The sequence below is a fragment of the Stegastes partitus genome, unplaced genomic scaffold, assembly GCF_000690725.1.
Source record: "Stegastes partitus isolate 25-593 unplaced genomic scaffold, Stegastes_partitus-1.0.2 Scaffold1292, whole genome shotgun sequence".
NCBI lineage: Eukaryota > Metazoa > Chordata > Actinopteri > Pomacentridae > Stegastes > Stegastes partitus.
The window spans coordinates 1-21,745 of NW_007579023.1; the positions used below are offsets into that span (position 1 = coordinate 1).

Genomic DNA, 21,745 nt, shown 5'->3' on the forward strand with positions numbered 1-21,745 from the left:
AATGTGCTCTTTAACCAGCAGTAACTTGACTACACGTCTTAATTAAACCCTTTTCCATAATTGTGAGTTGTGATTCCAACATTTTAAATACAACTGTTTATAGAATCAGTCCTTCCTGTTCTTTTAAAAGCCTATCTCTGTATCAAAGGGATGTTTGTTTCTTCACTGAGCTTCTTATCAATTGGCTGCTGATTTACAGAAACAGATTCAAATTCAAATCCTCACATATCACTACTGTACAAGACTTTACCACAGGGGGCGACGGCTCTATGATGCCCGCTGATTGGCTACTAGAAACGCCACTCATCTTTTGCGACGCTCTCATTGGTCACAATTCCTACTTGTGACCGTGTGGCCCCGCCCCCCTCCGTTGCAGCTGTGAGACCCGCGGAAGTTGTTTTGCGGAGCCGAGGATGTCGCTAATTTGCGTGAAGCTGTGACAGACACGGTGACGATTTTGCGGGTGTTTGTCTTCGCGGTTCGACACTCTGTTGCAGGAGCAGAAAAACGGTAAGAACGCGGTTTGGGGGAGATTTAAACTAAACCCGCTCCAACGCGAGAAAAAGTCAAAGTTAGCCTGTTAGCTAGCTAGCATCGCTAATTAGCCACCGTCGGTGAGTTTAGCGTCAATAAAACTCTGCTGGCAGCGACTTGAAGTGCTGATTTCTAGATATCGTTATCGATTTATTCCTGTTTTTGTATTCTTATCGGTAGCTGTGTGTGATTTACACCTGCACTGTTTGGCTCGCTGTGCTCGGTGACTTTTCCTGCCTCTGACAGGTACTTTTATCGCCACTATGTTAATGTCATTTTAAAGCCAACAGCTACACAACAGCAAGCAGCTAAAACATAAAAACACTTCATGTGCAGAAGTTCGGGTTCTGATCACACGGAAGGTCCAGTCAGGTCCAGCAGCGTTTATATTTTAACCTGACAAGTTCACCATTTTCCGTTCATGTCAGAGTAAAAAAAAATATAGATTCTGTGTGGAAATAGTCTGATTTATAAGTAAGAGCTCAGTTTGTCCGTTTTATCTTACAGCTGGACTGTTTTGTCCTCTAGATTATTATTTATGACATTATATAGTAATTTGGGTGAGCAACCCTTTGTATTCAGACCCTTCTATTAAAGAAAAGGCAAAACTCACAACAGTCAGTCAAATAACTAGAAACTGATAAAAGTAATAATACATTTTTTTTTAAAATGCTAAATTATAATTTAGTGAAATAAGACGTTGCTTTTGAGCAATGTCATGATTTTCATAAAATTTTTATTTATTCTTACTTTTGTCAATTTCAACTTATTTCAGTGACTGAAGCAGTTTTTTCCTTCTTTAATGGGAGGATATGAACACATTAGACTGTATATTCATATTGTCACTGTGTTGTGTTGTTGTGTGATGTGTACATATGTATTTTATCTTTGAAATATAGATTTGATACACATTTGTATTTTATATATTCACATATATTTACCTATAATTACACTAATTGTTATCATATATTATACAGAATAATATTATTATTTTTATTATCACACAGTGCTGTTCTTCCTAGTAGTTTCCTGTTTTTTAATTGACGTGTTACTATTGTCTCCGTCTGTCGGTGTTGTTCTACTTTTAGAACCACAATTTCCCCGAGGTACCCCACCAAAGGGATCAATACAGTTCTATCTGATCTAATCTAATCAATATAGTGCAGGAGAAACAGCTCACCCATTAAAATCCCTGCGATGCAACACGCTAAATAAAAAACAAATAATAATCTCAGTGTTTCCCTGAGAAGCAGTGCTTTGTAGATGTCAGTATAGTTTTAAAAGTCTCTCGTCTTCCTTTCTTGTGAGGATGTACTTTGTGTTTTTAATGTTAACTTCTAGTTCACTTCTACTTTTATTCCCTCCCTTTCGTGTAAAGTTGAACCGTTATTGTTTAAATTTATTCGATGAATTCAAACTTGTGTTTTTTTACAATATTGCAAAGTGTTAACTGCAATACTTAAATTATTTTTGGTAAATTTACATACTTAATTAGGTTAGTCAGGTAAGTGTGTGTGATTATTTACACTGTAGAGTCTTAACTTTAATATTCAAGCTTGTTAAGTAAATTTAGCTTTATATTTTGTGTAATATTGTATGATCTTAACCATAACATTGGTGCTCTTTAAACAGCAGTAACTTGACTACACATCTTAATTAAACCTATTTCTGTAATTGTGAGTTATGATTCCAACATTTTAAAATAACATATAATATCTTTTAGTGTTATCAAAGTTAATATCATGGATTTTATTGTGTTTGTGTCTCATTTAAATGGTCTGGGAGAAAAAGTTTTCATACATAAAGTCTCCCAACACTATGAATGCATGCTAAATACATGCTAAATCTGATGCCTGTAGACGTGACAGACAAAAATTTACAAGTTATTTCCATTTGCACACTTAGAGCACACGTATATTGGTTATTGTGTGTTTCTCAAAGTAAAAAAAAAAAAGTCAGAGCAACAGCAAAAATGTGTGTTATAAGAATAAAATGAATCCATGTTAGAAGAAGCCGTCTGTATAAACATATTACAGTAATATTACTTTAAATTCTCTTCTCTGAGCGTTTTCTAAATGTAAAAGTGTTTTTATAGTGTTCTTCTCTGCTTGTCCTTTCATTGTTGACGTACCCGTCTACTGTTTCCCCCTTTAGTACCATTAGGTATTAATTATCACGGCTTTTGTTGGTATTTATGTATCAGAGGACAGTGATGTAAAACCACGTCTGCTGCCGGCAGACTTTATGAGAAACATTTGAGTCCAGGTCTGCTCGTCTCTGCTATTCCCGTGTGCTGTTGTCCTGCAGACGGAACATGCTGGAGTGCGGCATGTTGGACCGGGACCGACAGGCCCTGCGGAGGCGTTCGGCGGTTCTCTGCAAACAGCTGGTGGTGGACGAGCTGCTCATTCAGTCGCTGCTGGCCGACGACATCCTGACGGAGAGCATGGCGGAGGAGATCCTGGTACGTTGACCCGCGCTCTCTGAGCTGTCGGCGAGGTGGGAGCGGTTCTGGTCACCGTTCGGCCCGGCGGTTACACCTGGTTTACCCAGCTGAGAGTCCAACCGCCTTGTGACCTCTGTTGGCAAATTATCTGACCGATATCGTGATTTAATTTGATTTGCAGCACATTTAATGCGAACTTCTTAGTTTTTGATTTGATATCAGCTCATTGTTCATCCCTCATGTTGGGCATGTGATGGGACTAAACCGTTCTCCTTGCTCTTCAGTTTTCTGACTCGATCTCTTCTCCTGTAGGCGGATCAGACGTCTCAGAAACGCAGCTGGCGTCTGCTGCTGCTTTTGCCGAAGCGAGGACCTCGAGCCTTCAGCAGCTTCTGCTCGGCCCTCAGAGAAACCCAACAGCAGCATCTGTGCGACCTTCTGACCCAGTCGCCCGAGAGAGAGACGCAGGTCGATGTGAGTTAATAAACTGACCACACAGAGCTACAGGATACCAAACCTGTCTGCACAAAAACACATTCCTGTACACGTACGCTGCATTCCCAGATATGTTTTGAGGGCAACGTAATTTTGTTTTGAAGTAAATCTAATTTGTGACCTGTGGAAAAGTGCCCAGTTTGACCAGACTCTCATCCAGAAGAGCAGAGTTCACATCTCAGAAATAAACAAATTAGGAAAATGTCAAGCTTTGTTAGACGCTTTTACACGTTAGATGCTTGATGAAGGTTCGCCACCAGAATTACTTGGTTCCCGGTTTAGGGTTGGGTACAAACCTTTCACTGCACGTTTGAAGCATCTCCTCCATTTTCTGGGTTAACATGGAGCAACAGTGAAGCTGTAAAATACACAGTAAAGAACCTGCATTAGATAATAGGAACTGTATTAGATAAGGAAACTGTTTTCGCTCAGAAAATCAAATGCAGTCCCTGATAGAAAAACAAAGAGTCTGTGAGATGATACAAACAAACAGCATAAAAATATGTTTCCCTCAAAACATCACAGAGAAGCGGTTTGGTCGTGTAGGAGTCTAGTCTTGGGGAGACTTTTTAGACTGACTGCAGGTGTTGGACTGTTTCTCACAGAATATTGAGCCTGAGGAGGAACCAGAGGGAAAGTCAGGGCGGCTGGTCATGGAGAGACCAGAGAAGAAGAGGGAGGTGAGCTGATGGTTCCTCTGATCCCTGACAGGATCTTCACTGTCGGGTCATTCTGTGTTGCTGGACCATCTCAGGATCTCTTCAAACTTTGCAGCATTGAAACTTGGCACACCTCCCAAACTTCATCAGTCTGCCCATGATTCAAGATGTCCAACTTTAATTGGCCATAACTCTCATTTCTACTCATTTTATTTGCGATTTTCAAACAAATCCAGAATTTGAGAGGTCTTAAGCAAGAAATTGAGTCTCGATTTCCAGAATTCGCTGCATTCTCTCCGTTCACCAGAAATGTCTGGTGAACATCTCGTGAACAAGTGAAGACTCCAGGACGTATACGTCAAGAGATGTGGACGTCTCAAAGTGGCATCTGGCTCAGTTTCCAACCTACGAGAGATTTAGTGAAAATTTCCATTGAGTGGAAAGTTGAGAAAATGTTGGAATTTCAGCTAAAAAGTGGGCAGATGTCATATTCAGATGCCAAAGATCATTCCTACAGAGTTTAAACAGATTCTCACCTTGGCTAAGTTGACACACAGTGACCCTGTTTATGTCTCACATAAACGCTAACACAGAATAAAAACTAATGTCAGGAGAAGCAAAGTTGGGATCCAAAATTCCAAAGAAATCATCAAGAAATATTAACTTAGGTTCTGCTTATGGGTTTTAAGCACATTTCACTCACACTAGATTTAAATATACTGTGTTAAAAACAGCTTTTTATCATCATCTGGATATTTAAAATGGTTTCTGTGAGCTTTGTGCCACATGTAGAAAATACTTTTTTGTACAAATTGCCCCATTTTGACAATATCTCAGCATCTATTAAAGATACAGTTTGGAAAAACATGCCCATATTAAAACATTTATCACTCTGTTCTACCTGGAGGTCTCGTAATATTTTACTTTTTGTGGTAAAACTTGTTAAATTAAAAAGTTTTTCCACTGCTATTTCACAATTTTGTTTCTGGCCCACTTGCTGCCAGATTTTCACGTTTTGTTTATTTTATTTCATTTTTTAAAAACTAAATTAAATCATATTATTCAGGGAAACTAAGTGTTTGTTCACCTCGATAAACGGAGCTGGCAGCAGTGGAGAAAGTATTCAGAGTAAATCCAGAAAATTGTGATTGTTTTAGTTAAACGCTGTGTAATATATTTTACTGTGGAAGTAACTCAAACCTCCCGACCCTCAAACAATCGTTAAAATACAAACGCCCATCCCTGAGGAAACCTTTGTCCTACAGAATGTCTGTTAAAGTTGTTCACAGTTTGAGGAGAATGAATGTTGAGCTTCAGCTTGGTGGTGTTTTGTAGACGTCCTCAGTAGACAGAGAGGAGAACCGTGAGGTGAGCAGCTCCAGAGAAAGCAGAGAAACAGGCAACACACAGAATGCATCGTGTTTTACATCCAGACGCTCTGCGGAGGAAACCAGCAGCTGACAGGATGATAGTTAATTTGGGAATACAGATGTCACATCAACAGCAGCTTTATCTGCCCGGCTGTGTTCAGCAGCTTCTGTCTTTCTGATTTCAGAGGTCCGTGGACTCCTCTCTTCCACTTCCAACTCAGGAGGAAGTTTCGCCGAAGCGACTGAGGACTCAAGGTGAGCCGCTGTTTGATTCAGGTTCAGCCGGGTTTCTGTGTTCTGTGTTCGTCTCCCCGGAGACACCAGGTGGAATCTGGACCAAAGTGTGTACCTGCCGTCTGGTTTTAACCGAATACACGCTGACAAGAGAACTCTTCATATCCAGCAGCTGCTCAGTGAGTTCAGTCTGTTCAGCGTTTGAACTCTTATCAGTGAGAACTGTGAGGCTGCCGCCGTCTGCAGGCGCCACGCCCAAACGGTGACTCACCCGCTGCTTTGTCGCACAAAGTTTGTCGTTACATCACTGCCAGCTGGAGCCTTCGGCGGTCTGAGCGCTCTGAGTGAGCGGTTTGATTTGGAGCAGGCAGAGGTTCGAGCTGTGATTGTTGTCAGGGAAATATTACACCAACTCACATCCTCAAACAGGAAAACAAACACTCTGGTAAATGTAGTGCTGTGTAGAATATGAGAGACCTCAGAGTTACAGCTTAGTTATGACAACACTGGTTGTAAACACTTTGTAAGCTCAACCGTATGCTGCTATTTAAACTCTACATTCCTGAGACAACAAAAGCTTCCTGGAGATTAAAGTGAGACATCTTAGTTTGGAAACTTTAGTGTGTAAAGAGCCTTGAAATGACATGTTGTGATATAACTGAGTTCAATCCTTCGAAGGACCTGCAGCCTCACTTACATTTCACAAGTCAAAGAAGTTTAACCTTTACTTTTATTGTACAACAGACGAATCTCAAGCGTAATTTTCCTTCTATATAAATGCCTCGTCTTGTAGATGATTAACTTGATAATAAATGAAAACTTGCGAGCTGACAGGTGATTTTACCTCCATGTTGTGTGTGTGTGTCTGTGTGTGTGTGTTTGTGTTTTCTGCAGACTCCATGGAGTTCAGCCTGGATGCCGACAGTCCCATCACCACTCCCGTCCTCCCCTGCGCTCCTGACTTTTACCTCTCACACTGCCAGCAGGTAAATTCCTTCACCAGGTGAGCTCAGCAGGTCTGTTATGACTCACCTGGAGCCTCCTGGAGAAACAAGCTGTTTGGATCCGAGCGCATACGCAGCACAGTGTAGTGTTTGTAAGCTGCCACGTGAATGCATGACATAAAAATACCAATAAATCAGGGGGATGTTTAGCCGACTGTAGCAAAGAATGTAAGCTAGTTAGCCAGCGCTAACACATCATAACACTGTTGACATAAAGTCAGCTAGTCGGCCTTTTATAATAATACTGGCTGGTTAGCTCTTATTGTATTAGATGATAGTGAACATAATCTATCAGAAATCTAACATTAGACGTTCTTGTTGTCTTTCTGTTCAAATTAGTGGATAACAGTCCTCAAGACTCTGGTGTAAACATTAGAGAAACGTTTGTACGTGCATGTCGTGAGAAACCACAGACCGCTGAACCACTTCCTTTGATTTTCTCAGACCAGAATGACTTCATCTTTTCTCTTTCGTCTCCAGTCCTACAGAATGACTTCGTCTCCTCGCGGCTTCGCTCTGGTCATCAGCAACGTGACCTTCGACTCTCACGCCGCTCCTGAGCTGGACCCCAGGAAGGGAGGCGAGGTGGACGACGAGGTGCTCAGGAAGGTGTTCACAGAGCTGGACTACCTGGTCGCTGTTCACAGAGACCTCACAGCTCAGGTAAGACACCTGAATGGAGCACTGAACCAGGTGTGGGGGGGGGGAGAGGATGCCTTTAGAGACTTTATGATGGTGGCATCTCTCGATTTTTATTTCTAGATTAAAACATATTTCACATCTAACTGCTTAAACACATTGTGAGAAGATCATTTTAACAGTTTATGGAGGAGAACCTGTTGACTTCACCTACATGTGCCCACTTTGGCTCTTCTCCATCTGTGTGAAGGGCATGAGGACGTGCATCGAGAGTTTCTGCAGACGTCCGGAGCACCGGACGGTGGACAGCTGCGTGGTGTGTTTGCTCTCTCATGGAGTGGACGGAGCCGTGTACGGGACGGACGGACAGCTGCTGCAGGTCGGTTTCTACCTCGGTCGCCTGCGCTGATGTTAGTGATGTCGTCTTTTTGGGTTTTTTTCCTGACATATCGTTCGGTCCGTTTCAGCTGGACTGGGTGTTTGAGGCCTTCGACAACGCTCACTGTCCGCTGCTGCAAAACAAACCAAAGATGTTTTTCATCCAGGCCTGCAGAGGAGGTAAGACTCAGCGTCTGTCAGCGCACCGTTCCAGTACATCTGTGATGGAACCAGAGACGTCCTGGTGGAAAACGACAGAGCAACTAAAACACGGCTCTTTCTGTGTTGACCTGTTGTTTTAGATTAAACACACGACCAACACAAGTTTCTAACAAGACAAACCGAGTCCTTTTAAAGTGCTTCAGCTCTCGTGTGTGACAGTTTGTTATCAAAGAGCTGCTGGACGTTCGGGGCTGAACTGAAACCCTTTCTTCCAGATGAGATGGACTGCGGCGTGGAGCAGATCGATGGCCCGGCGAGGACCAGCTCGCCCAGCTGTGAGCAGCGGGACGCCGGGAGGGAAGGGCAGGGCGACTCCCGGCAGAGGGGAGACCTGGGGAGGCCCAGGATCAAACTGCCCCAGAGGTCCGACATGATCTGTGGCTTCGCTTCTCTCAAAGGTCAGAGAATTTGTAAGTTTATCCTCGTTTGCTTTTATGTGCTGGATTAGTTCATGAAATGTGCAGCGCTAGTCATTGAGTGAAGAGTAAAAGGTGTTAAACGTCAGAACTGTGAGCAGTTTTCTGGTGTTTGTTTTTCTCTGCTACATAAAGTCCAGCAGCTCTGTGGAACCAGAACAACATGAAGAAGAAGAGAGAACCAGAGATGCATAAATCTTGAAAAAAATAAAAGCGCGGAAGTCATATATCATATCATAGACGCTATAATTACCGATGTTCCCTAAACGCCTCACATTGCAGGCTGCTGTAGATGCTGCTGGGTGCTCAGACCGTCGTGGGACCAAAAATTAGTTTGAAAAGAGTAAAATAAAGTGTTCTAAAGTCAGATTTGTCCAAGATGAAACCGAGTGAGTTCATCCACACACACTGTTTTAAAATAGACTGCAGTTAATCGTTAATTTAATTGTGCAGCCCTGCGACTGCGTTAGCCGTGTCATTAGCTAGCTCACCGGCTCAGTGTGCTCCTGCTGGACCTGCATTCTGATCATCAGGAGTTGGACCTCCAGCTCTGGTTTGGCTGAAGAACATCAGCTCAGTAGCTCGTTTTACGCATCAGGCAGGAACAGACTGACAGACGGAGGAAATAAAAGTTATACTTTCCATCACCTAGCGCAGTAGCTGTCTGCTGGTTGAAGCGACAACAAAACAGCGAAATGATCATCGTTCACGCAAATGCTTGAAGTTTAAACTGACACGCTCTCATAACCAGGTCACAGATGTGGTCACAGTCTGGAGCTCTGGAGTGAGGAAACATTTATTTCATTATTTATGTTCTGAAAATGTAAAAACCTGGACTCATCATGTCCAACATGTTTCCAAGAGTCCACAGATGTTTGGGGGCTCAGCATGCTGCAGATATTTCACTTTTTAAGTTTTTACAGACTCTGAGAGGCAGTTTATCTTTTTTTCTGTTGTGTTCTTTCTTGTTTTTGTTGTTTCGTGTCTCTTTGGGACATTTTTTTTACTCCTTTCTATTGTTTTGCTTCACTTTATAGCCTCATGTTCATTGTTCTACCTGCCTTTTTAGTAGTTTTATGCATCTTCATGACAGTTTTGTCGCTTTTCTGTACATGTCGTTTTTCTCATTGCAATTTTCGTCTCTGGTCATTTTTGTGTTTTGTTTTTGTTGTTTCGTGTCTCTTTGGAACATTTATTTTTTAAATCACGTTTCTGTTTTGCTTCACCTTGATACCTATTTTTTCTTGTTCTTTGTCTCATTTTAGTAGTTTTATGTGTTTTGTGTTTGTTTTCTTTCTTGTTTTTGTTGTTGGAACGTTTTTTTTCGTCTCCTTTCTGTTGTTTTGCTTCGCTTTACGCATCTTCATGACAGTTTTGTCACTTTTCTGTTGTGTGTCATTTTTCTCATTTTATGTCTTGTTTTTCTCGTTTCGTGTCTTTTTGAGTTTTGCTTTTGTCGTTTTCTGTCATTTCTTCTGTCTTTGGGACAGTTTTGTCTCCTTCTCGTCGATTTCTCTCTACGTGCTGTAGATATTAAATATTTACATTTTTACAGACTTCTTTAAACAATCTGTACAACTTTCAGCTCAGATTTGGTGATTTGTTTTCCTGAAGAACTGTCAGATCATTAAAATCAGATGAGTCTTTCTGCTTTTTACAGTTTTATTGCTACTATACGTGGTGTCATTTTGGCATTTTAAAAAAGAAAAACTTTCCTTTTCAACAGGGTTTGGGATTCAGAGGGTTAAAAACTCTGATCAAAGATAAATTAAAGCAGAGCAGAAGGATGGAGACGGAGTGAATAAGGCAGGAACACGTTTGATTCATTTAACACAGCGGAGAACTAAAGTATAGATTTTGCTGTAAAAGAACCAAAACTAAACTAAAAGTGCAGCGTTCCTGCCATCGATCGCTAAATGAATCTTAGCGTGGATCCAAATGCTTGATTGTGTTTATTATTTTAAAGATGGATTGCGTGCAGACGTGTGCTTGAAAAATAAATGAATGTCACTGAGGTAGATGTGATTATTGATTGTTTTTAGGAGGCGTCGCTCTAACATCCTCCTGATGTATTCAGCCGTTATGTTGTCTGATCTGTTCCTCCTCAAGGCACCGCAGCCATGAGGAACACCAAGAGAGGGTCCTGGTTCATCCAGGAGCTGAACACGGCGCTCCGCCTCCACGCCAGAGACACTCACCTGGCGGACATCCTGGTGCAGGTGAACCCCGTGTTCCCTTTGTCGTTAAACCTGCACCCTGTTCTGTGAATGTGTTTCAAATGAACACCAGCTGCTGAAGTTGTCGGACCGAGAAACATTTCACTTTAAAGTCTGAACATTAACACATAGTTTGAGGTCTATGAGGTGATTTGAAGGATTTTCCCACATTTTAGCACCAAAATGCATCCAAACAAATCCCAACACGTCGTTCTAACTCACTTTGCTCTACGAGTTCACATCGACAGAAAACTACTAAATCCTTGAAAATAAAACACTAGCAGCTTAAATAATGAATGAAATCTGAGAGTCTGAATCTGAACTTTGTTGCTTCCTGCTGTTTAGGATTCTCTGAGTTTACTGAATACCGGCAGCATTAGACGGCACATTTTGATAATAATTATCCCTGAGAGAGGATCAGTCCGGACCAGAATCCGTCACACTGTGTGGCTCCCTGTCTTTGCATTAGACGTGTGAATCTGAGTTCAGTTTGTTGCTTCTGGCTGTTTAGGACTATTTCCTCTGCGTTTATTAAATACCTGCAACGTCAGACAACAACAGGATTCCTGAGCATCTCCAAAGACAAATTGTTGTGCACATTTGTAACGGCAGTAACTTTATTAATCAGTAATGATTCTAAACGATCCCTGACATGGAGGCAGCATGAATCAGGATCTAACAGCTGCCGTGTACGTCACAATTTCGTCCTTTCAGTTTCAGAAATAAACTGGGCTGCAAGTTGTTTGGACACTTTGATCAGCAGCTGTTTAGATTAGACATGTAGGTCTTTAATAATCTCCTCAACCAATAGTTAGCAGCCCACTAATCAATAATCAATGACACAGTTTGAGCCCTGTAGACATTACATATCTAAATTGTCACAGTCAGCTAGCTCCTGGCTTGAAGCGATGTTGATTCAGCGAACCTCTGCTCGCCTCAAGCTCCGGCCGTGACGCCTCCTCTGGTCTCTACAGTATTAAACAGTAAGAGGCGCCACCTGGTGGAACAACCAGGTACTACAGCTGGTACATTTGCTAAATTTTTAATTGTTAAAATCGATTAATCTTGATAGTGTGTCATACATCGCTTGGTGTGTTGTCTGATCTGACTGTTGTGTCTCTAAATGTGGTTTGTGTGTCTGAACGAAGCCGTGAGGAGCTTTAATAGAAACGCGACCTCTGTCTGAATGACTTTAACGGACGGATGAAGCCAGAAATGTTCCATATCTCCTGTCTGAAAGGGGCTTTGTCTCCTCAAAGGCCTCATCCCATTGTTTTTGTTGCTCTGTCTCCAGGTGAACGGTCGCATCAAGGAGAGGGAAGGCTACGCCCCGGGAACCGCCCACCATCGCTGCAAAGAGATGTCCGAGTTCACCAGCTCGCTGTGCAAAGACCTCTACCTGTTCCCCAAGTACCAGCCCCAGTATTGATATGCAAAAACGCACATTGGGATGAACGCACGCGGATCATTCCTCAGTTCGACTGCCTGCCACACATTCCCCCCCGTTACCAACCACAGACACACAAATCCTGGAGAGGGAGGCTTACGTTAATCTACATGTCGTCGCAAACGGACGACTTATTAGCATACAAAGCGCTCACGTGTGTGCTGTGTCTGTGTCGATGCCAGTTAGAGGGTTTACACGCTAATCCTTTCGCGGTTTCACAGGTCCCTCTTTTTTTTTTAAGATGTATTTTGTACACAGATCTATTTTTGTGGCTTTATTTTGTATGACATTGTTTTTATAAGGATTTTTAAGCCTTTTTATTTGTACATAATGTTTGTGATCATTCCGTGTTGTTGGCGCTGCGACCTGCAGGGGGCAGCACAGTAGAGACTAAAGCACTTCACCGCCTCTGTTTCATTATTCGCTTTATCTGAATGAGCTTTATATCGTCGTGATTGCAGACAGTAGTTACACTCAGCTAAACGTATGAGGTTCTGGACTGTTTAAATGAGAGTTTTTTACCTTTTATAACGAGGAAAAGCAGCTAGAGGGCAGCTTCCAGAAGGATTATTTAAGTATTCAGTCATTTATCTCGTCTTGCGGATGTTCAGTCAGGACATCCAGAGTTTCTCCTGCTCCTGTGGTGGTGGTGGTGGGCTGGACTTGGTGCTACATGTAGGGTCGCTCACCTACAGTATGAACTCCGACCTTTACACTCACTCTAGTGTTTCTTCCTGCCGGTCGTATTTTACTGGAGCTGCTTACAGTACGTTTGAAAGTCTTCCATAGCCAATATGCAGTTTCCTACGGCAGCCGGTGCCATGCGAGGATGATCTGTAGGATGAATTTATGACCGTGGCCGTGCTTCCACAGTATATTGTGTTCGTTTGGCAGCAGAGAAGCGTGTTTCCTCGAGGCTCTGAGCGGCGACGGCTCCTAGAAAAGCCCCGAGCCGGCACGGCGGGCTCGTTTACAGCAGTGTTGTGGTGGAAACATGCTGTGTGAGAGAGTCCCGGTCCGGAGCTGCTCACTCCTCCTCTGTTCTGGTTTTATTATTATAATGAACACACTGAATTAAAAAGAGAGAGAGGTTCAGATATTTGCTGCCAGGTTCTGTTGAGGTTCTAGGCAGGGAGGGATTTAATTTCTGTCAACACCGACGACTGCCAAATGTTCTGCACAATAAACGGACCATGAGTTTTAATCAAGACCAGTTTGAAGTTTGATTTCTTAAAGCTGCATGTATGTCACTGTGGGGGGTTTATCATGCATGTGTTGGTTCTTCACTGTGGGTTCGTTTTTCACTGCGATGTAAAATCCTGCAGCTCTACGGAAACAGAACAAGCATGAAGAAGGAGAGAGAACTTCTCAGTAGGACACAGACTGACGAAAGTAAGAAAGAAAAAACCTTTTAACGATTGATTAAAACCCTGGAAGCAACAGAACAACACTGGAAAAAACACTACAGATGTTTAACTCGTCTTACTAATTCTGTGAGACAGTTTTATCTCCCGTCTCTGTTTTTGTTGTTTTTTGGACAGTTTTGTCTCTTTGTGTCTCCGTTTTGTCATTTTATATCTAATTTTTGGAGGTTTTTGTCTCAGTTTTGTTGATTTATGTTTGATTTTCCTCTCATTTAAACAAAGTGTGTAATATAAAGAGATTTTTGATGAATGTTGTGGTTTTAAGCTCAGATCTGGTTCATTTTCTGGTAGAAGTCGGACATCAGTTGTGCCGAGGATCAGAATTTTTTGGTTTTCTGTTGGATCTGCTTCATGCAAACTGTTTATTTTGGGCAGATTTTTAAATACAGACACAGAATAAAGTGATTTTGATGAAATAAAATGATTTTAAGCTCAGATTTGGTTCATTTTAGTTCACAGATGATACGTTGACAGACTGATAAACTCATGATTCTTTCTGTTTGATTCTGGTGCCATTGTGGCAGCTTCTCATGCAAACACGCCTTTGAAAGCTGCTTTTTAGGATTTAGAGGTTTAGAAGAAGACTCCAGTCACAAATTCTGAGACAACTGTATGTTATTTCTTTTGTTTTGTGTCTCTTTGTGATCACTTTGGGCCATTTTTTTGTCATTTAGTGTCTCATTTTTGTAGTTTTGTGTCTCATTTGCGTGTGTTACGTCTTGTTTTTTCCCCTTTTTTGTTATTTTTGTCTCAGTTTTGTTGTTTTCTGTTTGATTTTCCTCTCAGCCTCTCGTCGTCTCCTCTCTGCTCTGTGGAAACACTGCCTGCAGTTCAACCTGAAAACTGAACTTTTTCTCAACCAACCGTCGGTCACAGCTGAGTCGGTCGTGGCTTCGTGGTTGCACTTGTAGGTTTTTGCAGAATCTTGTTTGTACCAGCAGTTTATTTTTGTGTAATTTAAAGGGATTTTTGATGAATGTCACAATTGTAAGCTCAGATTTAGTTAATTTTTTCAGTAGAAAAACATCAAGAACCGTCCGATAGGTGACAGTCTTTCTCTTTTTGCCCTTCCTGCCTGTTGTTTTTGTGTGTTTCCAGACATTCTCGGCAGGTTTCGGGGTTCACAGGCTGAATGCCGGCTGCCTGAATGTGCACCGTGGCTGCTCCACTTTACTTGATCCTCCTTGTTGCCGTGTTTGTGTGTGTTGTCGTCGGTCTCAGGTGTAGTATAACTGGATCCCCACTATTCCGCTGTGCTCAGGTCTCTCCTCGCCGCGATCAGGACGTCTGCCTGCCCCGCTGATAATGTCCTGAGTGTATCAGATGGAGGCCCGGCCAGCTGTCCTCAGTCATTCACAGGCCGCCGCTCAGAGTAACACATTTCTGCGGTGTAGCTGTGAGATTAGCCCTGCTATGCGCTAGCGTGTGGACCACAAAGCGGGGGGCGGAGCTAAAAGGGATCTGCCAGTGTTTGTGTGTCTTTGTGGTTGTCAGAGCGGCATCGGGCCCGGAGGAGGAACCGGCGCAGGAACCGCAGATTAACTCGTCAGCGTTCGGGGGGGAGGTTTCAAACTCACTTTGGACGAGTTTGTTGTGGCAGGTTTTGACCTCACAGTGTCCAAGAGTCTCTACAGATTTAATAGTTTGGACGTCAGCAAACCGGCGTGACGTGTTGACAGAACGTGGAAGAAGTTTAAAGTCATCTGGGACAGTTTTTAGGTCCATTTGTTCGGTCGTTGTTGAACAAGAGCTTTAACTGAATCCACATCTGAACCTGAATCCTCCACATCTGATTAAAAAAAAAACTTTTCAGTGACACTTTTAGAAAATCTTTAAGTTTCTGTAAACTCCATGTGAACGTTCTCTGGTTGTTTATCCTTCAACTCACTGATGCACATTCATTCCTGGTTACCTGAACCTTCAGCAGCATGCAGATCAGTTTGCGCTGCAGCAGATAGGGTGCTGTTTTACTCAAAGAGGGCACATTAGACCCTGTTTTACTCAAAGAGGGCACGTTAGACCCTGTCTTACTCAAAGAGGGTACATTAGACCCTGTTTTACTCAAAGAGGGCACATTTGGGGCTGTTATACTCGTAGAAGCAGTGATGTGCATCAATGTTTGTGGCTGGTGAGGCACTGACTTATTTGCCGTTCGATTGGCAGCAGCTTACGGGTTGTGTACTAACTGTAGCCCACAAAACTTCATCGTGGTCTTACCTTTACTTACGCTGCTCCTTCTGAATAAAATCGTCCGATAGTTTTTTTTATTTTTATTTTTTAAGGGAAAAAAACCCAAATGGATCGCTGCACTTGCTAATTGTAGATTGTACCGAGCTTGCTGTCACGAGGGAAGAAGAGATTTTGGTCCAGCGATCATGAGTTCTGTTTTCTTGCTGTTTGATTTGAGGAAGTTCTTGTCCATCCGGGTTTTAATGTCAGTTTGTGACGGTGGAGAGAATGGCTGAGGTGGTAGTTTTGGTGGAAATGTAGAGTTGAGTATCATCGGGGTAGCGGTGAAATTGGAGACGAGGCAACATGTAGAAAATGAAGAGGAGAGGGCCGAGCATCGAGCCTTGAGGGACTCCACGGGTAACAGGGGTGGTGTGAGAGTTGTTGATGGAGACGTAGTGGTGGCGGTTGTAAAGGTAGGATTCAAACCAAGAGAGTGCTGCACCAGTGATGTAGTAGGATGACTGGAGACGGTTGAGTAGCATGGAGTGGTCAATGGTGTCGAAGGAGGAGGAGGATGGTAAAGGAGTCGGAGGTGAAGAGGAGGTCGTTGATGACTTTGACAAGAGCCGTTTCAGTGCTGTGGTGGACGTGGAAGCAGCATAGGAAGGCGTCCAAAAGCTGGCAGGAGTGAAGATGGAGTTAAACACATCTTAAAAGCGAGGTGGGTCAGAAAAGTTCCAGGACTGGTGTCACAAACGATATATTTCAAATCCAAACTACAAACTACCAGTGTTCCCCTTCCAAGTAATCTCCCTGGAGTCTAACAGTTTCCAGCCTTCTCTGCCTTCACGCCGCCATGCACTCCTGGAAGGATTCTTCCGGGATCCTCCTCAGCTCCGTCGTCACAGTCATCTTGATGTCGTCCACGTCTTCTAAACGGGTCTCCTTGATGACCCCCTTGAGCTTGGGGAAGAGGAAAGAATCCCACGGAGCCAGGTGTGGTGAGTAGGGAGGCTGCTCCAGCACGGAGATGTTCTTCTCAACCAGGAACTGTCGCGTTGTCATGGTGAAGCAGCCACCATTGGTCCACGCCTCTTCTCACCGCAGGATCTCTTTGTGGACGAGCTGGTTGGTCGTCTGAATGGAAACACTTCATAGTTTGGGTTTGAAATAATCTTTTGTGACACCAGTCCTGGAACATACACAGACATCAGTTCAACTATGGACATTCAGTTCATATGTTAAACGTGTGTGAAGCATGTTATTGGCGACGTACAGACAGCAACACGCTCTCACTGCCTCACTGCTTCTCTTCCACACATTTGAATAAAAAATAATCAATATTGGTGAGGCTAAATGAAAAATTACTTTATAGTACACATCACTGGATAAATATGAATATTTACATTATTTTATTGTTATTTTCTTTCTCTCCATGATGACAGATACGGCTCTGCCTCACCTGCCTCACCTGCCCCACCTGCCCCACCTGCCTGCACGCCACCGTGTAGAAGGTACATTTGGGGCTATTTGCTCTAAAAGAGGGCACATCTGGGCCTGTTTTACTCTGTTAGGACAGATTTAGGGGTTGTTTTATTCTAGAAGGTGGTACATTTGGGGCTGTTTTAGTCGAAGATGGTACATTTTGGGGCTGTTTAATGTAAAAGAGGGCACATTTGGGGCTGTTTTACCCAGGAAGGGCAGATTTGGGGCAGTTTGGTTCTGTGAGGGCACATTTAGGGCTATTTATTCTAAAAGAGAGCACATTAGGGGCTGTTTTACTTGAACTTGGTACATTCTGGGCCTGTTTTACTCTGTTGGGACAGATTTGGGGGATGTTTTATTCTAAAAGATGGTACATTTGGGGCTGTTTGGCTCTGGGGGGGCAGATTTGGGCCCTGTTTTTACTTTGGGACACTGTTTCAGTTGAAGATGGTACATTTTGGGGCTGTTTCAGTCAAAAAGAGGGTACATTGGGTGCTGTTTTCCTTGAAGAGGGCACATTTTGGGGCAGTTTGGCTCCGTGAGGGCACATTCGGGGTGACCAGCAGCAGCATGTGAGCGTCGGGGGGGATTGCCTCGCTGCATTGGCTGATGAGGTGCGAGCGTCGCAGGGTGTCGTGTGCACCTTCCTGCTCACGTTGCAGGGGCAGCCCTGTGGGGGCTTCCAGCTCCCACCACTGCCCCCCCTGTCCAAACAGAACACACCATCCAGACACACACACACTCTCCAGGCCAGAGCTGTGTGTGTGTGTGTGTGTGTGTGTGTGTGTGTGTGTGTTATTAGGTGTCTGCAGTTCTAATAAAGGAAAGCGCTGCGTCCTTCGCTGCCTCATCAGATGGCTTCGCTCTGCTTTGTCCGTCGGTCTGCTCCGCGTCACTCGGTCCTGGATGGATCTCTGGACCACCTGCAGCCTTCGCTCTGGACGGACTTTGCCTGCTGATTCTCTGCGTGAAACTTCAGAGGATGTTTTCCTGTTTGTCTGACCTGCTGTGAACAGTGTGTGTGTGTGTGTGTGAGAGAGTGTGTGAGAGTGTTTTCCACGCCGGTGGAAATGCTGGGGTGTCCAGCGAGGTTATTTTTGGATCAGTGACAGCGTGTCAATGGCTGCAGATGAGTCGCAAAGGAAGGCTCTGAGATACCAACAGACCCTGGTAGGTCCCCGCCGATCGCCCTCCACCTGCTGAGGTCTGAGAAACTAACTTCTCCTCACCTGCTTCTGTCTGCATCACCTGAAACTTCATCTCCCGCCGCTTTCGCTCCTTCTCTCCGTCACTTTTGCTCCCGGTCGTTTGTTTTCATCCTCGCTTCTCTGCTGCATCACACAAACTCGTCCTCCCGTCAGGTCGATGCTCTTCGTCTCAGATTCAGACAGTTTGTTTTTTCTTTTTTTTATCAGACCGTGACGGTAAACAACACAGAGTCTTGGTTCTTGTTTGTTTTCTGCAAACCTCTGCGGACTAAATACTCATGTTTGACCTTTTTATTTTTGGATGTAGACACACTGTCTTGTAGAAAAACATGAAGATTAATCAGCTTTCTTGTGTGACTTTCAGTTTTTTCAGTCTGCTTCTTAACCCTCTGAACCCCAATATTTCAAATTAACTTTATTCTATCTCAAAACATTTGCCAAACATTTAACCAGACTCTGAAAAACAACCACCTCGGAGCTCCACGACCGAGAAGCCACCAGTGAGTCGGTTGTAGCCAACAGTCATGTGGAGACTTTCAGGTGGACTGCAGGCAACAAAACAGGACGGAAATGGATTAAAAACAAAAAGTAAAATGCGTAGAGTTGCTGTTTTTCCAGCGTTAGTGACGCCTCTTTAGTTTTTCTTCTCATTTATTGAATTCTAACTGCTGCACAGACGACGCTGGAGTTCAGAGGGTTAAACGTTGATGAAACTCAGCAGATAATTGTCGTTTAAATGTCTTTATTCTGAGAATCACACTGTGTCCTTCCTACACTTTAGTTTCTTTCTACTGGCTGCAGGTTCTGGCTCAGTTTTGCATTTAGTTAAACTTTGGATGTTTTTTTAAACTCATTTTGGATTAGTTGTGAACCCTTTCGGTCTGGTTTGTTTAACCGCTGTTTGGTTTCATCTCCGCAGACGAGAACTTCAGCTAAATCCTCAGCTGAACCTGAATCATCTGCACTTTTACTGATGTCAAATGTTGTTAAAACTTTGAGTTTCTATGAGATGGGCGTGAGCGTTCTCTGGTTGGTTGGCTGTCTGTGGCTGAACGAAGGGTTGTGCTGCAGAAAAACTACGACATCCCAACATTTCTGCGTCTGAGTCCACTTCTGTTTGGAGCTTTGTGGTTCTTCACGTCCACCTCTTGGCTTCGTTCCCGCCAAGCCTCCTTTCTTGAGATTTCTGCAACTTCAGATCTATTTGTTCAGCCCTCGAACACATTAAGTCAGTTTCTCACCGCCCACGTTGGCGAGCGAAGGCGATAAATGGAAAGTCGTCCCTTCGATAGACTGTTTTTTGTTTTTCTTTTCTAGATCCTTGTTTTTCCTCCTGTGGGGACACCTGTACGCTGCCGGAGCTGCAGCCTTGTAAAGTCAAGGCTGTTTTCATGTGTTGGCGGATATAAATACCTAAATACAGAAACCTGAGCACGCAGGTTAGATGAAGTCATGTCACTGAATCCTGCGGTTCATCTGTTTTACAGCTCATCAGTCCCTGCAGCATCTCCGCGTGTCTGCTGGCATTTAAACCCCATTGACTCGCTTTTTTTCGTCCGACTCGTCTCTGCAGTGACTCACCGCTTCAAACTGTTCTTTTCTGCAGCGCCGCTCGTTGTTTATCGGGCAGACAGTCGAGCAGCTGGAGAACAGAGCGCCGCTTCCTCCTCTTCTCCTCTCGAGAAGATGGACGGTTGCCCGAAGCGAGTCAGCGTCTCCCGGAGCCGCAGGTCGGATATAAATAAGAGTCCGAATTAATCACACTGTTTACAAGCTCAAAGTCTCCCAGGTGTGAAAGAAATCAGAGCCCCGGAGGCTGCGAGGAGTTTATGTGTGGAGCCGTTAATAGATATCAGTTGTTTATTGATCAGAGCAGGATGTGCTGCTCTTCGTGTTCAGGCTGATGGTTTGGCTGCTTCACAGATTCACACCGAGTCGACGGGAGATTCTGTTTTTAGTGCTGTCAGCGAGCGTTAGCGTTGAACGCATTTAAATAACTGGATAAATTTGCCTTCATGAGCTGGTCTCAGTGACAAAACCGTCCTCGGAGAAGATCAACCGGGACTAAATCAACCACTTTAAAGGAATCTTGTCTTTAAAAATCACAGAAATGACACCGTTTACGAGCCAGAAACAGTAAAAACAATTCATACAGTGTTTGAACTAATCGTGCTTCTCCATCAAGAAAATGAACCAAACCAGGGCTGAAAATCCTGATATTTCATTTAAATCTCTTTATTTTACATCTCAGTTTGCAAAAAATAGAAAAATTTAAAGCGCTGATAAATGACTGGGGTCTTCTTTTACACCTCTGAATCCCAAAAAGCAGCATTCAAAGTGTTCATGTGAAAAAAAAAAGCCACAATGGCACCTTTTATCAGCTAGAAATGGTAAAAACTGACAGAATCATGAGTTTATCAGTCTGTCAACGTATCATCTGTGAAATAAAATGAACCAAATCTGAGCTTAAAATCATTTCATTTCATCAAAATCACTTTATTCTGTGTCTGTATTTAAAAATCTGCCCAAAATAAACAGTTTGCATGAAGCAGATCCAACAGAAAACAAAAAGTTCTGATCCTCGGCACAACTGATGTCCGACTTCTACCAGAAAATGAATCAGATCTGAGCTTAAAACCGCAACAATCATCAAAAATCTCTTTATATTACACACTTTGTTTATAAATTCACCCAAAAAAAAAAATGCTGGCATAAACAAGATTCTGTAAAATCCTACAAGTGCAACCACGAAGCCACGACTGACTCGGGTGAGAAAAAAAATCAGTTTTCAGGTTGAACTGCAGGCAGTGTTTCCACAGAGCAGAGAGGAGACAACGAGAGGAAAATCAAACATAAAGCAACAAAACTGAGACATAAAGCCACAAAAAATGAGATATAAAGAGACAAAACTGTCCAAAAACAACCAAAAAGAGACACAAAACAAAGAAAGGATATAAAACAGTTAAAACATAAATACCTGCATTTATTTCTGAGTCATAACCGGTCAGATAAAGTAGTTTTTTCTTTCTGCAGGTTGGTAGTGAATGAAGGTGTCACACACCTGCTTCACACTGTTTAGATGCTTGAAGCTGCGTTTAAAGAATCACACCGCGAAGCTTTAATAACAGAAACTAAACAGGACGCCAATAAACCAACGTAAACAAGAAACAGAGGAAGAAGTTCTGCCTGCAGCTCACCTGAAAACTGAATGTTTCATGAGCCGGTCACGGAGAACCAGCTGGAACCAGGAGGCAGGATGGTTCTGGTTGGAACTAACATTTTATTTCTGGAGCGTTTTTAAGTGATTTTGATTAATCGCTGCTTTAAACTCAGATTTGGTGGATTCTGACGGAACAACACGTCACACATGATCAAAGTTCTGTTTTTACACTTTCC

The 21,745-nt window shown here is 43.2% G+C and overlaps 2 protein-coding genes across 6 annotated transcripts in view; both read left to right on the forward strand.

The window, feature by feature from the left end:
• Positions 1 to 379: 379 nt before the first annotated feature.
• casp2 (caspase 2, apoptosis-related cysteine peptidase) lies at positions 380 to 13,270 on the forward strand. 5 transcript variants are annotated; one of them, XM_008298172.1, is made up of 12 exons: positions 380 to 510; positions 2,842 to 2,998; positions 3,293 to 3,454; positions 4,081 to 4,155; positions 5,690 to 5,759; positions 6,633 to 6,724; positions 7,223 to 7,405; positions 7,632 to 7,760; positions 7,849 to 7,939; positions 8,197 to 8,391; positions 10,507 to 10,616; positions 11,908 to 13,270. In XM_008298172.1, the coding sequence occupies exons 2-12, from the start codon at positions 2,849 to 2,851 to the stop codon at positions 12,040 to 12,042; spliced, it is 1,392 nt and encodes a 463-aa protein (XP_008296394.1). In that variant the 5' UTR covers positions 380 to 510; positions 2,842 to 2,848; the 3' UTR covers positions 12,043 to 13,270. The 5 variants fall into 5 exon arrangements, with proteins under 5 accessions (XP_008296394.1, XP_008296396.1, XP_008296397.1 ...); XM_008298174.1 differs by having other exon boundaries at positions 8,197 to 8,379; XM_008298175.1 differs by lacking the exon at positions 4,081 to 4,155.
• Positions 13,271 to 17,964: 4,694 nt separating this feature from the next.
• The window catches only part of LOC103369470 (chloride channel protein 1-like), a 51,971-nt gene continuing 48,190 nt past the window's right edge, over positions 17,965 to 21,745 (forward strand). Inside the window, exon 1 of the mRNA XM_008298192.1 lies at positions 17,965 to 18,311. Within this exon, the coding sequence (XP_008296414.1) occupies positions 18,261 to 18,311 (51 nt within the window). The 5' untranslated portion in view covers positions 17,965 to 18,260. The remainder of the gene's footprint in view (positions 18,312 to 21,745) is intronic.

Excerpts from the sequence above, each read along its gene's own strand:
- casp2 (XM_008298172.1), top strand. The coding sequence starts at position 2,849 with ATGCTGGAGTGCGGCATGTTGGACCGGGACCGACAGGCCCTGCGGAGG. Across the intron at positions 4,156-5,689 it reads GACCAGAGAAGAAGAGGGAG|AGGTCCGTGGACTCCTCTCT; the intron begins GTGAGCTGATGG and ends TTCTGATTTCAG. Across the intron at positions 6,725-7,222 it reads ACCTCTCACACTGCCAGCAG|TCCTACAGAATGACTTCGTC; the intron begins GTAAATTCCTTC and ends TTTCGTCTCCAG.